At 43.6% G+C, this 14,646-nt stretch overlaps 1 protein-coding gene and 1 long non-coding RNA gene across 2 annotated transcripts in view; one reads left to right on the top strand and one right to left on the bottom strand.

The window, feature by feature from the left end:
* LOC123398349 (probable cadmium/zinc-transporting ATPase HMA1, chloroplastic) overlaps window positions 1-10,636 on the top strand; it is a 34,614-nt gene extending 23,978 nt beyond the window's left edge. The window contains exons 8-13 of the mRNA XM_045092827.1: window positions 896-1,007; window positions 7,498-7,662; window positions 8,803-9,016; window positions 9,539-9,726; window positions 9,814-9,900; window positions 10,255-10,636. Of these exons, the coding sequence (XP_044948762.1) occupies window positions 896-1,007; window positions 7,498-7,662; window positions 8,803-9,016; window positions 9,539-9,726; window positions 9,814-9,900; window positions 10,255-10,431 (943 nt within the window). The 3' untranslated portion in view covers window positions 10,432-10,636. The remainder of the gene's footprint in view (window positions 1-895; window positions 1,008-7,497; window positions 7,663-8,802; window positions 9,017-9,538; window positions 9,727-9,813; window positions 9,901-10,254) is intronic.
* Window positions 9,860-13,971, bottom strand: LOC123398350. The gene is made up of 3 exons (XR_006610140.1): window positions 12,400-13,971; window positions 11,501-12,314; window positions 9,860-9,948 (listed from the first exon to the last, which is right to left on the bottom strand). It is a non-coding gene; the product is annotated as an uncharacterized LOC123398350 (long non-coding RNA).
* Window positions 13,972-14,646: the final 675 nt, after the last annotated feature.

Here is a 14,646-nt window from a genome sequence, read left to right on the forward strand (position 1 = left end):
TCGAAACAGCCTCTTTCAGAAATGTAGGGAAACACTGCGTGCAAAAAGACTCAAAGTGGTTGGACCCTTCCCCATACCTTGCGCAAGCGGGAGCTGCATGCACCGGGCTGCCCTTTTTAATGCCTGAAAGAAAAAAACATAATACATCTGTGACATGTGAGCCTTTGCAATAGACATCTGTCAAGTTAGAGTAAATTCTACTTTTTACCCCTAAACGTCCAAAATTGACACCAAGTAACTCATTTAAAAAATTGACCAGTTTGTATTTAGTGCTGCTTTTCCCACTTTGTACATGATTTATCAATATGTGTGCGGAATCTGACAGATGGAGCCCTACTGATATGGCATCTAATACTTGATAATTGTCCAGTCCAGGCTAACGAGAGGGCCTATTTGCCAGATTCGTCACACTTTGATAAATTGGGTACAAAGTGGAGAAGGCAACACTAAACGGGGTACCAAATGGTCAGATTTTTAAAATATGTTACTTTGTGTCAAATTTAGACACTTAGGGGTACAAAGGGGAATTTACTCATGAAGTTAATAAAATAAAATGTTTGCTCGAGATGTGGATGGGAATGACTCCGGCTGGGCGAGGTGGATGGATTGTTTGAGTTGCGGCATGCTGAAGATGGATCAAGAGGAGCATGAAAGGAATGATGAATCGAGAACGAGGTCGACTGAAAAACAAATTGATTGTGAAGAGAAAGCAACTTAAACCCTAAAACCTATGCTTTCATACCATGTGAGGAACGAGACTTCTATATTCCAGGGGTTCAAGCCCAATATATACAATACATGTACATGTGTTGTATAAGGATACCAAAAGCAGCTACAATACATATCTAACACAATATATCACAGGCAGTTGACACACTGAGTTTATGATTCATAGGGCAGTGTTAGATCACTATGTTGGGAAGGACAAGGACCTCCCAGAAGTTGTTCTACAAAGCTTCGAGTGCTTACCTGGTAGAGGAGTTTTTGCTACTTTAAGCATCACAAAGGTAATGTATACATCCACATCCACAATATATTTCAACCAGCAAAGTCATCTTGAATCGTTAGATATATCACGCAAATATTTTCTGTTATTCTATGGATTTCGTATATATGTGTGTCAACAATGAACAGGAATTCATGTCTGTACATAAATGACTTTTTAATAAAATGGCAGTAGGAAACTCTCCTACTGTTCTGGAGTAAAAAAAACAATAAACAGCGGGGATTGGTTTTTATATCCTGACATGTTTATTCCATCTCAATTATTTGAGAAACAAGATTTTTGTTGTTGTAAAATATGTTCTCTTTGTTTGAAAGTTAATTTTGACAGTATTAAGAGGTTAAGAAAGAAGCCGATATAGCACACCTTGATAGATCCCGTGGATCTTAGGCTAGATGTGTTCGGTATGATGTGGAGATTTTATTACCTTGTAGCTTCTCGATGAGCTCCCTCCGGTCGTCCATGGTGAGGACGACGGTGGGGAAGGAGAGGGAGATCCAGTGGCGGCGGTGGTGGACTTCCCGCCGCTTCAGTGCATCCCTCTAGATCGGATTAGGGTTGGAGAGTGGGGAACCAGTGGCGGCGGCGAACCTCGTAACCCTTGCCATGGTCCCCACCTCCTCTACATATAGCACTGCGCGACAGGGGCCCACCAGCCTTACTTGGGCTGGTCGCCCCCGATCAGGGCGTGAGTCAAGGTCCAATGGGCCGTTGGGCCCATTGGAAAAGAGATCAACCTAACATTCTCTCCCTTGATCTCATCATATACTTTTAACTTTACCAGTTTCGTAACAGATCAATACATAGGGCATGTTTCATCGTCACGGCTCAATTGCCGATGGAATCAGACAGCCACAATGTACCTCTCTATTTTGAGACAGATTCTTCAACCTTGGGCCCTTTATTGTTCAGAAATATTAGACTATACCATAAAACCCATGTCGACTGCGTGTTCTCCGAACACACTGGGCGGTAAGCCTTTGATAAGCAGATCTGCAAAACACTTGTTTGTTGCTTTTATGCTTCAAGCATTTTTCCATAATTCCGGACTTTCTCCTTCACAACACGTAACTCTTTGTTAGTGTGTTTGGCATCAACACTTGACTCGTTGTGACAGGAGCGAAAGAACTTAAAATGGTAATCGTCGTTGTCAACCATTATCCACTCCGAGTACACGTAACCTTAACCATGTTGCCCGTCCCTCAGCCTCATATCAAGCTATAACATATCATTGCATCACATTGATGACAATCGATTTACTCATTTGGAGATTTTCCACACAAAACTCCGAGTATGAAAGTTAGCGACAATTGTGGATTTCGCTATACATTTCACAAGTACTCCTTTGTACTCACAATGTTTTGAGAGCACTTATTTCTTTCAGCATGAGGCCGATATCTTTGAATCCATTCCATTGATTTATCTATGGAGTGGACATTGCCAAAACAACCCGGATATATACGTGAACTGTGTCAGGGTAATATCTTAAGCTTCCAACAACTGAAGCATATGGTACCATATCCGTTTGCAATCTTTTCTTATTAACTTTTGGAACACCATAGTTTCCACTTCCATTACCCTTGACTATAAGAACAGCGTAGGTTTTCTCGTATGCATACTTTAGAGATCTTTCTTAGCATGTCCATGCGACATTCCTAATACCCCCTTTTATTCTTTTGAACTTTGAGGACAAGAACTTCTTTTCTCCTCCTGCAGTAGATTGACATCACCACTAGCAAGTAGGACATCATCCACATGCATAGGAATTGGGAAACGAATTTCCCATTCTATAACTTTGCAAGAATGCAATTGTCCTCTCATTTTCTTTGCACAAAATCTTTCGATTTATGTCATGTTTCACACATTTACATATTTCCTTTGGGGTCACATTTGCCTTGTAGACCCTTCATAAAGTCTATGTTAGTGAAATTCAAATGATGGAATTCCACTAACATAGACTTTATAGTAGTCACAAGTATCTGATTTTCACATGCCTAGAGACCATCAAAATCTCAGGTACTGGCACTTATTTCATATGGGGTTGTCGTTGCTCTGTCATTGCCAAGAGGCAAATTGATTCTATAGTCACCCATTTCCAAAAGGCAATAGGTTTTACTGGGACCTGTATCACAAGATCCCTTGTAGAGCTAACAACAGGTGTTGTATAGGTCATACAACATGCTCCTCCAGATTACTCCATCTTCACTGAAGAAATGGCGTATCTTTAAACTTTCTTCTTTATGGCACTTTAAGCACCACAGTTGTATTCCTTAGTCTGCTTTCGGAACTATAAAAGATCCGAAAATACAACTGTTTCTTTTCTTTAGGGGTATCATAATGACGGTATTCAGATGACTGTCGTACTCCCCTTGACAATCACATTCTTCATTAATGGATCACTTTAGATGCATAATGTGCATCACATCATCTAAAGTACAGAGGAGTCATGAAATACACTACAATGTATTTCATGTCTCTTTCTCCCCCTTGAAATGTGGCAAGAACTTTTCTGCCACAATTTCGAAACCCATTCATAGCTCTTGTGAAATAAGGAAACTTCGATTATCTAGCTCATTCATCTTATCACTTCATGTAAAATGAAGTTATAAGTTAACTAGTATGGGAGTACTTTTTCCTCATTTCATTTCAGGAACTCAACAGAGTTCTTTATCATTGTCTCTTTTACAAGTCACACTTGCATATCATTCTTGTCTTTAGGTTCGTCTGTCACTTTTATCCTTTCTTGATTTAGTGATTGCATAATGACCGTTACACATAAAGTGTACGGTCGATAATAGGAAAGCTTAATAGCTACTTCATACTTTTCTCCCATAGTGGGACACATTAACCGCACATGAGTCATCATAACTTTCTCCTGTCATACAGGATAAGACCTTTGCCAAAATTTCTCCCGCCATACACGGATTGTTGACATAATACAATGTCAACTTTACCCGGTTACGCAGGCATTCTTCCCAGACTTTTCCCGCCATGCGGGTAATTCCCTTTAAGGGACATAAATGCCATAGTTGGCTCTTTTGACTGCATTAAATTCAGAAATAAATCTGAATTATCTTTGACACACATGTTTGATCCGACGTTGGTGAAATTAAACATGCATGTTGCTTTTTCATTTCAATCATGTTGACTGAAAAAAAAGGAGACTCCATCATAGAGAGTACATGAAAAACATTCGTCAACCAAGACTCTCAATGATCTATCTCTTTTCTTTTCTTGAATTAATATCCAAGAATTCTTTTCTTTTGAAGCCATTCTTTAGAGAGAATTTATTCCCTCAAGTTATGACCTTTCTTTTCCATCTTTCGGGTCACTAGTACCCAAACATTCGCTTTCATGAGTGAAAGCTTGAATAACTTTTAGTCTGAGAAACTTAGCCAATAAAGAACGGTAATGAGCATAAAAATAACCCTACATTGGTCTGATTAAAATCATGCACATTAAACCTTTTAAAACTTTCTGGAATATTCTAAAACACCGTTGTGGCAGAATTAGAATAAAACATAATTCTTCTGCATTAATTCCATATCACCGTTGGGCAGAAATGGGAATAATGCATATAACTCATAAACAATGTGATGATAGTATTTCTATTGAACAACTTTGCTAAGAAATAATCATCATCATCATTAACCATATGCATTTCTTTATCTGTGCTCCGAAAATTGATCACTTTGATACAAAATTTATCAGAGATTTAAGCTTTAAACATAAGATGACTCATACAATTATAGTATTGTTATCATCAACGTTGGTCAGAAAATAACAATACCATATTTAACTTTAAAACAACATCATTCTATTGACATAGCGGAAAATGTTTGAATCTTATTTCACCCACAAGGGAAAAACTTTGCGAATAACAGTTCTTCCAATTAAATTTTCCCGTTGGTTCCAATTTAATTGGAGGACTAAACCTTTTTACTTTGCAGCGGAAATACGTGAGTATGAAAATTCATACACCTTTACAGAAAAATATTCTGTTAAAATTTAAAAATTCATGAACTTTATAATCTCTTTTATAAAATCCATAAATTTTTTTTCTTTTTCTGAAATATTTCTTTTATTTTCAGAACCTTTTATTTTTCTTTTCAGAGAAATACTATTATATTTCTGTTGATTTAAACAGAAAAATAGCAACATTTTTAGTTCCTGTTATCTAGACATAATTTCGTAAAAATGTCTAGAAGTGCCTTTTATTTCTTTTCAAAAACTTTTCATTTTTCTTTACCAAAAAATGTCTATTACTTGTCAGAAACTTTGAACATTTTGCTTTCTATTTTTCTAAACATGTTTTCATAGAAAAAATGCATAGAAAATCATTTTTAGATCTGTCTAAAATGGACAGAAAGCTTAAAAATCATTTAATACGAAAAAATGGCCGGTTGGGCCGGCCTGTGGCCTCGGCCCGCCACCAGCCATTCTGCCGGGCCAGGCAACCAGTGCCTCCCTGCGGCCCCGTGGCCTGGCGCTCTGGCTAGCCACGCCACGGCCTCGAGTGGGCCGTCCTGTGGTTGCAGCCCGAAGGCCCGTCGTGCCTAGGGTTTCTTAGCGCAGGGAAATCGTGGCCTTCCATTTTCATCCAACGGCTCTCCGCGCCCTTCGGTAGAACAAAAAAGGGCAGCCGACCCGGTGGGGCGAAAAACCCTAGTCATTCCCCCCCCAGCGCCGCAGCCGCAGCTCTCTCCTCTCAGTCCTGTGGCCATCGGCTCCTCCTGAGCGGACCGTGGTGGCCGGGACCTTTCCTCGCACTGGTGGCTTCCATGCCCCGCCGAGGAGGTTCCCTTGAAGCCCCGCGTCGCATCTCCTCAGGCCGTGGTTGGCCGGGCGGTGGCCGCCGGCCGTGGTGGCCGAAAGCCCCACACCGCGCGCTCTTTCCTCAGGCCGTGGTTGGCCGGGCGGTGGCCGCCGGCCGTGGCGGCCGAAAGCCCCATGCGCGCGCGCGCCCTCCTGCTGCGGGGCCGAGCCACTGTCTCGCGCGGACCACGCCGACGGCGAGCAGGGCCACGCCGGCCGCCGGCGACTGCCAGGCCACCCTTATCGCGTGTTGCCTCTCTCTCCCGCAGCCCCTTGCTGGTCTCGCGCCACGCGCGCCGCCGGCAACGGCGACCAAGGTCGCCCGCCGAGCGCATCTCCCTTCGAGCGGCGGCTCCATGCCCCGTCGAGTGCATCTCGTGCTCTCTTTCCTTTGGCGGTCAAGCCCCTCCTAGGTAGCTTCCATGCCCCGCCGGCGCACTTCATGCGCACAAGACCAGGGCCTTCGGTGGCCACGGCGGTCGGGCCTCTCTCCATTGCTTGTAGCGCGAGAGAGGGGCCTTCTTTCCGTGGTTGCCGAGGCCTCTGGCGGCTGCCTTCGCGCACTGGCCTTCGGCCCCCTTGCCGAGGTCGTGACCTTCCCCTCGCCGGCTGCGCACACACCTTGTGGTGGGTGCGCCGCCGTCGAGCGGTCGGTTGCGACCTCTTTGTTTTTCTTTTCCTGTCTCAAGAGAGAGAGTGACGGCATGACCGGGGCGGAAAGCATCTTTGTTGCCACCCCCCTCGCCGGTGGCGCGTCCGCTTTGCGGTGGGCGCGCCGCCGTCGAGGGATTTGGTGATGAAGTCCTATGCCCCCGTGGGAAACTTTGTTTTTCTTTGCATGTTCCTCTCCCCTTTTTTTCTTTCTTTTCGGATTCGATCCGATTTTCTTCTGTTCGTTTTTCTTTTGGATCTAATTAGATCCATACTTTGCCTCCGAGGAGGTGGGTTCTTCTTCCCCACACCTCGGCGTGCCGATGCGTGTGGGGATCGAGAGGAACAGGCGTGGCCGAGGCGGCGCTCTTTGCCGGAGAGGACTCCGGTGAAGCCTTTCTTTTTCTTTGAACTTTGCCCTTTTAGGGTTCATATCGGGGAGGGGAAACTTTTCTTGTTGTTGTTTCATCCGAAAACACATCTAATGCCAACCTGCTCATGATACCATTGATAGATCCCGTGGATCTTAGGCTAGATGTGTTCGGTATGATGTGGAGATTTTATTACCTTGTAGCTTCTCGATGAGCTCCCTCCGGTCGTCCATGGTGAGGACGACGGTGGGGAAGGAGAGGGAGATCCGGTGGCGGCGGTGGTGGACTTCCCGCCGCTTCAGTGCATCCCTCTAGATCGGATTAGGGTTGGAGAGTGGGGAACCAGTGGCGGCGGCGAACCTCGTAACCCTTGCCATGGTCCCCACCTCCTCTACATATAGCACTGCGCGACAGGGGCCCACCAGCCTTACTTGGGCTGGACGCCCCCGATCAGGGCGTGAGTCAAGGTCCAATGGGCCGTTGGGCCCATTGGAAAAGAGATCAACCTAACACACCTATCTTCATGCTCTTTGAAGCTGACTGTTTTCATCGAATGACGCATTGAAGACGAGCAATTGTTTTGTTCAGTCAGTTTTGAGTATTGGAAGAGTTGGACCTATAATTCCTAGCTTGGTCTCTCATATACCTGTGTTACAGGCATCAAACAATGAAAACAAACTCTCTACGGCCGCTATCGGTTCCGTGGAATATATTTCTTCGCTATACAGATCAAATGGTGAATGCGAGCAAGTAAAAGAGGCAATAAGAAGTTCTGCATATGGTCCTGAATTTGTCCAAGCTGCTCTATTAATGGATAAAAAGGTGAGGTAAATTAGAGTAAACTTCTCATTTCGCAGCATGCTTCTCCCTGTTTATTTTTGCAGCATGGATATTTCTCTTCATGTTTGATGGAAGCATTCATATATAACTAGGGAAATTATAAATAAAGTCTGTCTTTGTAGTTATTTTTCTAATCTAAGATGAATTGGAGTCCAGGCTGTCAAATGAGATAATTTATAACTAGGGAAATTATAAGATAAGTTGTCTTAATTAAAAATGGGTTATAGTATTGCAGACTTACACATGCTCACAAGTTTTGTTACTTCAGTAATAATTTGTGACGTTTGAATGCTCTTATGCTTGTCGCTTGCTGGTTTGCTAGCATTTAGGCTGCATCGTTCAGTTGATATTGAAAGAATAGAATCTTTTACCACTACATCCGCTGGAGGAGAAAACTCAGCTATTAACTAATAGAGGAAAGTGAAAACTAAAACATAAATCAGATCAAGTTTGAAATATACAAAAGCACTGTTAGTCTGTAGTGGTGTACACAAGTTTGCGTATGTTGTTAGTGCATGGAGCAGGAAACCTAAGACATACAGTGCTATGCCAACGCGTGCTTTCAAGGTACATTTTATGGAAAAGGTAGCTGTAATTAAATCAGCTAATTCCGTTATATACAGTGTGGAGATGGGATGTTTATTAGTTAATGTAAGATAAAATGGGATTGCTTATCTGGCCATTTAGTTTCGTTGACTTTTCTTGGCCTCGGCAATTAAATCACTCATGTTCCATTTTTTTATAGCACAATTCAGGTTGGACATTTGAACCACAAAAGCTGCCCAGATGGCTAAACATTTGGTCAATCTGCTATGGATAGCCTGTTTGTTTTGTACCTTCTTTAGGTCTTTGGCCGTGCTAAATTTTTAATCTTAACGCGATGCTGCATTTGGCCTGACTTGGAAAAAAGTAGAGTCCGGACCTATGCTTGCAGTCTCAACAGCAGAGTCTTGCCTTATTTGGTCTGGCCAAAGGCCAAACCAATGGCAAGAAGCTCCACTTGACCACTTCGACTCATACTTCTGCCGCCAGATGCATTCAAATGTGTCATTACCATATAAAATGCTGGTTATGTAAGAACCACTCGCCAACGCATTATTTATCCGCTGATTTTTTTTTCAGATGACCCTTTTCCACTTCGAGGATGAACCCCGTGCTGGTGCCTGTGAAGTTATATCCACCTTAAGAGATAAAGCAAAACTTCGCATCATGATGCTCACTGGAGATCATGAATCAAGTGCTCTGAGAGTTGCTAAAGCTGTTTGTATTGATGAAGTGCACTGCTGTTTGAAGCCAGAGGACAAACTAAATAAAGTAAAAGCAGTTTCAAGCCGAGGTATTTCATATCTTATTTTCTATTTTATTTCGAACTGAAGTTTAGTATCTCACTACTACCATTTCAGTTCTATGATTATATCGGCTTAATTATCAACATATCTGCCTATCATCTAATCACAGTTGTTGCTTTATATCGGCTTAATTATCAACATATCTGCCTATCATCTAATCAGAGTTGTTGCTTTCTATATGATTTTTGCCATCGTGCTGGCTCTCCATGATTTAATCCAATATAATTCTAATTGTTGTCTTCCAACTTCAGATTACTATTGTGATGTTATGTTAGCTTAAACCTGCCAGCTTCGACCTCAACATCTTTTGCCCATAAGTAAACATTTGTTTTATATAACTGAATTGTTGCATCTTTCAAACATTGTGCACTTCTCAACTATGCATCGTTAGAGGTTCGGTTCTGCCAGCCAATATGATTAGTAAGCGACGCATGGGAATCACTTCACTCCTTTGTTGGAGAGGAAAGTTACATTGCCTCATTATTATTTTCCTCTGTATTTGTTTCCAGGTGGGAGTTTAATAATGGTCGGCGATGGTATAAATGATGCGCCAGCTCTTGCAGCTGCAACTGTCGGCGTCGTTCTAGCTCAACGTGCCAGTGCAACAGCAGTAGCTGCTGCAGACGTTCTGTTGTTGCAGGATAATATCTGCGGGGTGCCATTTTGTATTGCTAAAGCTCGTCAAACAACTTCACTGGTATTGTCACTTGTGGGCCTCACTGCAAAACACGTTTCCTTGAGATATAACATTTCTGGTTCTTACACTTTAGGTCCATCCTTACAGGTCAAGCAAAGTGTTGGGCTTGCTCTAAGTTGCATCCTTCTTGCTGCACTTTCGTCTGTCTTGGGATTTCTTCCTCTTTGGTTGACGGTGAGTTCGCTCTTCCATCCCATGCGGTATGGTACCTTGCTAATACACCTGTGGTTCAATGAATTTTGACAGAGTGATTGAGGTAGTGAGTAGTGACCAAGTCCTAACACTGGCAGGTGATGAATTAAAAAAATTAGAGCTAAAAGCTAAAGAAATTTACATTTGACAGTGAAACGCTACAGAAGAAAAATGTTGGACGAGCATCATCGATAATGCTGTTATGCTGTGAAGAAAATCCTTAAAGCTAGATTAGGCCGCAGATTTAGTATTTTTGTTGTTGGAAACTTTGGTGGTTCCATTTGAAATAATGCAATCACCAGAGAGTTGATCTGTGCCTGAGGAATAAAAATGTAGGTACTTGTTCATGAAGGAGGAACCCTTCTTGTCTGCTTGAACTCGATACGAGCCCTCAATGCCCCTACATGGTCTCTGGCAGACGAGATCCGACAGCTTGTTGATGTCCTGAGGAAGTATATCTCGGCAAAATTGAACAGCTCCTCAAATTGTGCAGCTCATACTGTCCCGCTGTAGATTGCTATAGCGACAAATATCTACATGCACCGTTGGAATTTAGGTGGAGGGGTTGTGGACCTAATATTTGTAGGCTGTACTCAGCTCACCACCATGTAAGTAAATAAACAATGCTGATCATCCTGTAACGAAACATCTGATCAGGCTTGTTCGATCCTCCCTATATGTTTTACTCCTGGAGTTAATACGGTGTTTGGTCCTGGAATTATTGTCCTCGGTTTAGGTCTTGAACTAACATAAACCAGCCAAATGGTTTCCAATATTAAATCCTCGGTAGGGAGCTGCTATGCCGATGAAAACATGCTCACAAACTCAAAGTCAGACCTGGCCAAACCGGCCCGGAAGCACGGTGGCCCGGCACGCCACGGGCCAGGCACGCCACGAGCTAATCGGGCCGTGCCAGGCACGTAGCCCGCCTCGGGTTGTGCCTGGGCCTGAAGGCTGGGCATGCGGACCAACACGACATAGCCCGTTTATGCTGTGCCTGGGCCTGAAGGCTGGGCATGCGGACCGACACGGCATAGCCTGTTTATATATATGTCCGTGCGTTGCACCGGGAAAAAAATATCGTAAAATCTGCTCCGTGTGATAGTACGTGACATTTCTTATATGTAGTCCTGATAAACATCGATAATAATCTTATACCGTTATCGCTTTACGTAGTATGAGCCATTTCTTATATAGAAGTATGAAGTGTCATTTCTTATATACAGACATACAGTTCTCATAAACGTTAGTAATTATTTTATATTGTTATTGCTTTAGGAAGTATGAAGTGTGGACGTAAAGAAGCCACCCTAACATCCTACATCTGATGGAAGAGTAGTGGTGCATGTAATAGTCTATTAATCAATTTTATATTTTATTTTCAGAAAACACAAATATTTCTTATTTTCAAATAATTAAACATTTTTGATTTTTTAATCTTTTTATTAGAATTGCACTGAATACTACATAACTTATACACAATATACAATTAAATATTGATGAACTAATTGATCTTGTTTTTCTCTTCGTGTTGTTGGTAAAAACATCATATAGATCAAATAAGTTAGATGAACCAGCATACATTATCTTAGTGAGCTCTATAGGTGCAACAATCAGTAAGAGACCACCTTCATGAGCCTTGACTCCCTGATCATTACGTAATACAGGAAACAAAAGGCCAATATTGCTCAATTGTTACTGAAATTTTACAGAAAATCAAGTGGCACTACAATATCATTGCATGTGTGTAGAACGAAATGTCCATTGGTTGCAGTAGAAGAAAAATCACTTCATCTCCTTTCGGAATAAACACATTTACTCTTGGAGCATGTACAACAGAAATAGAACATAAAGCTAATCAAGAATATACATATCCATGTGGGCCACTTTTAGAATATATGATGTAGTACCTCTGAGATATCTAACTTTTTGTTTCCATGCATTCAAGAAGCGCTTTATTACTTTCAGGGATCTTATTCCAAATTTAATTTGTTTGACTCAAACTTATGTAGTAGCATGGTATTTTTCTGTGACAACCAAAAAAAATATGTTTACATATCAATAGGCAACACAATAATTCTTGGTCCAAATCAAGCATGGACAGGTTTGCATCTGCTAGAGAACACTATATTGTTTCTCCTGTTCCACAAGCTAATGATCATATTTAAGCATGGACAGATTTGTGTATATGACAAAAGAACAAGATGCTCCAAAGTAATATGCCTGTAACAAGATGCTCCAAAGTAATATACCACAGGCTGGGAGGAAGTGATGTAGATGAGGGTGGATTAGCATACTTGTCATCTTAGTGGAGGAGGTAGAGGTAGGTGACAAAGTTTCCTCACCTCGGGTGACTGCACCGCCATGTTCTTACATAACATAATATTCTTACATATCTGTAATTCAGAACATAAAGGTAAAATTATCAAGTTCAGTACCCTATTCAGAACAGAAAAACAAATATGCTTAACTGGGATGTACCTTATGCAGATACTCCTATATAAAAGTTCAGTGCCCTGTTCGTCGTTTCCAAATCTACGAGACTGCATGATTTACAAACAAAGAAACTTGTGCTGCTAGCCATGGAAGAGATGGAGGCGGGGAAAAACATGATGTTTGTATAATCCCAGAAATGTCAAGGATTTGACATGAGTGTCACACGTGGCCAAGCAAATATGCTACTTATCAACACATGCACGCACACACATTACATATTATCTACCAAAGTAACAAAAAATCAGCGACATATGCCTCATGTTGTGCCCACAGTTCAATAGAATGGATTGTATGTATCTAATCAAGAGATCCAATCAGTGATTCATCATCACAAAGAACCCATGAACATGTACAACAAGGGAGCAGGTACCTTCGTCTGCTTGCAGCCCCATGTGCGGGTCATGTCGTGGATGCCCTTCATGGAAGGAAGGAGCTGCTGCTGCTCCAGACCGAATCAAATCAAGGTGGTGCATTATAAACACTGCAATCCACCCATTCCGTCCATATATACAATCATATATTTGCACAAAAGGTGCAAGGAGTCCATCGTAGACACTGCAACAGAGAAGAGAGGGAGCTTCACCGGCACAACAGTGAATCAAATGGAATCCAAGAGAGTAGAAGAGAAGAAGGAAGACATGCAGATGGTGGAGGCCTTAAGTATGACGACCTGCAGATGTTGAGGGAACCCCATCACCATGAGGAACAAGACTGTTTGAGCTACTGGTCCATGGTGATGTTGGGTGTGTGCCTTTGAGAGGGAGAAAATAACATCAGGGAAGGGGAGGTACGAAGGGCACCCACACACCAAGGACAGACATTGATGAGAAGCTCCATTGCTTGGGTCTCCTTGACGAGGAGGTCCTGTCCAGGGCTCCAGGCACGGATCTTCCCGCCGCCATGGATCTCCCTCTCCTCTCCTCTCGGGATTCAAGCGGTCTTCGATGGAGAAGAGAAGGGGCGGAGGGAATTCTATGCCATACCACAGTCGTCGAGATAGCCACCACCGTCATCATCGTTCTCGGTAAGCTAGGTTCTCCGGCGCGAGGAGTGACAGAGGGAGGGGCAGATCTGACCACTGCCTGAGCTATTGCGGCCATGGAGAGAAGGGGATGGGTCACCGTGGGCATGGAGGCCCGCCTCCAACTACAAGGACTTCGCGCCTCCGCGCCGGATCCTTCCATCTCTAGCGCCCATCCGCCATTACCCGACTCCGGCAAGCTCGTGCCTGGGTCGCTGCACCGTCCCTCTTTTCTCCCCCCTTACCATGGTGTTGTCTCTTTTCTGCCATGGAAGCGCCCAGGAACTCGCCATCCTACCAAGCGAGCACGTTGGCCGCCGCCGGCGCTGTCACGACCGTCGGCGCCCTTGCCAAGCCCCCGTCCACCTACGGTGTCTTCCCGCGCCTCCTCGATTCCGTCTCCTCACGCCCGCACGCCACCCTCTCGGCATCGCGTCGCCAGCGTCAAGGCTCGGCCGGAGCTCCCCGAGCTCCCTTGCCTCCCCGCCGGAAGCCGGCGGCCCGCATCCTCCTGCGTCCGCACGCCGCCCTCCTCGACCCCGCCTCCTCATCCTCTTGCGCCCGCGCGCCATCCCTCCTCGACCCCGCCTCCTCGCGCCCGCACACCGCCCCCTCGGCCTCGCGTCGCCGGCGACAAGGCCCCGCCCCGAGCTCCATCACCTTCTCGCCCGTCAGCCCTGTGCTTGAGGACGGGAATGGATAAGCCAGGGGCGTTACGTAAAAACGAAACATTCTTAACTTAAACGGGAGATGAAATTTATGTTTTTATGTAGGACAAATGCCCGTGTGTTGCAACGGGGCAAAAATATCACATTTTTACAGTTAAGTTAGTGGCTTAAACATCCAATCTGTAGATCAATGCTTAACATGAATTTCTCTAATCCAGTCCATTAGATGCTATCTCGAGGATATGGAATCGGTTTATCTAGGCGACCCAAGCACTGAGAATCGAAAAATGTTATGTACATACCATTTTGTTGGAACTAATTTCTGTAATCGGGTAAAATAGCTACATCGAAGGGAATATCCTCTGGCAACACGCTTGCTTGAACACGATCGTATTCTTGAACATAATTGGCATGGACTTCCTCCCAATTTTGTGATTTTCCTGAAGAATGCTTAACTTTAATGTCCTGTCTTAATCCAAATTGCCGCATCACCCTATCTCGACAGTGGAACTCCACAATCCAAAAAAGAATGAGCGATACTCT

This window comes from Hordeum vulgare, chromosome 5H (genome assembly GCF_904849725.1).
Source record: "Hordeum vulgare subsp. vulgare chromosome 5H, MorexV3_pseudomolecules_assembly, whole genome shotgun sequence".
In the NCBI taxonomy this organism is placed as follows: Eukaryota; Viridiplantae; Streptophyta; class Magnoliopsida; order Poales; family Poaceae; genus Hordeum; species Hordeum vulgare.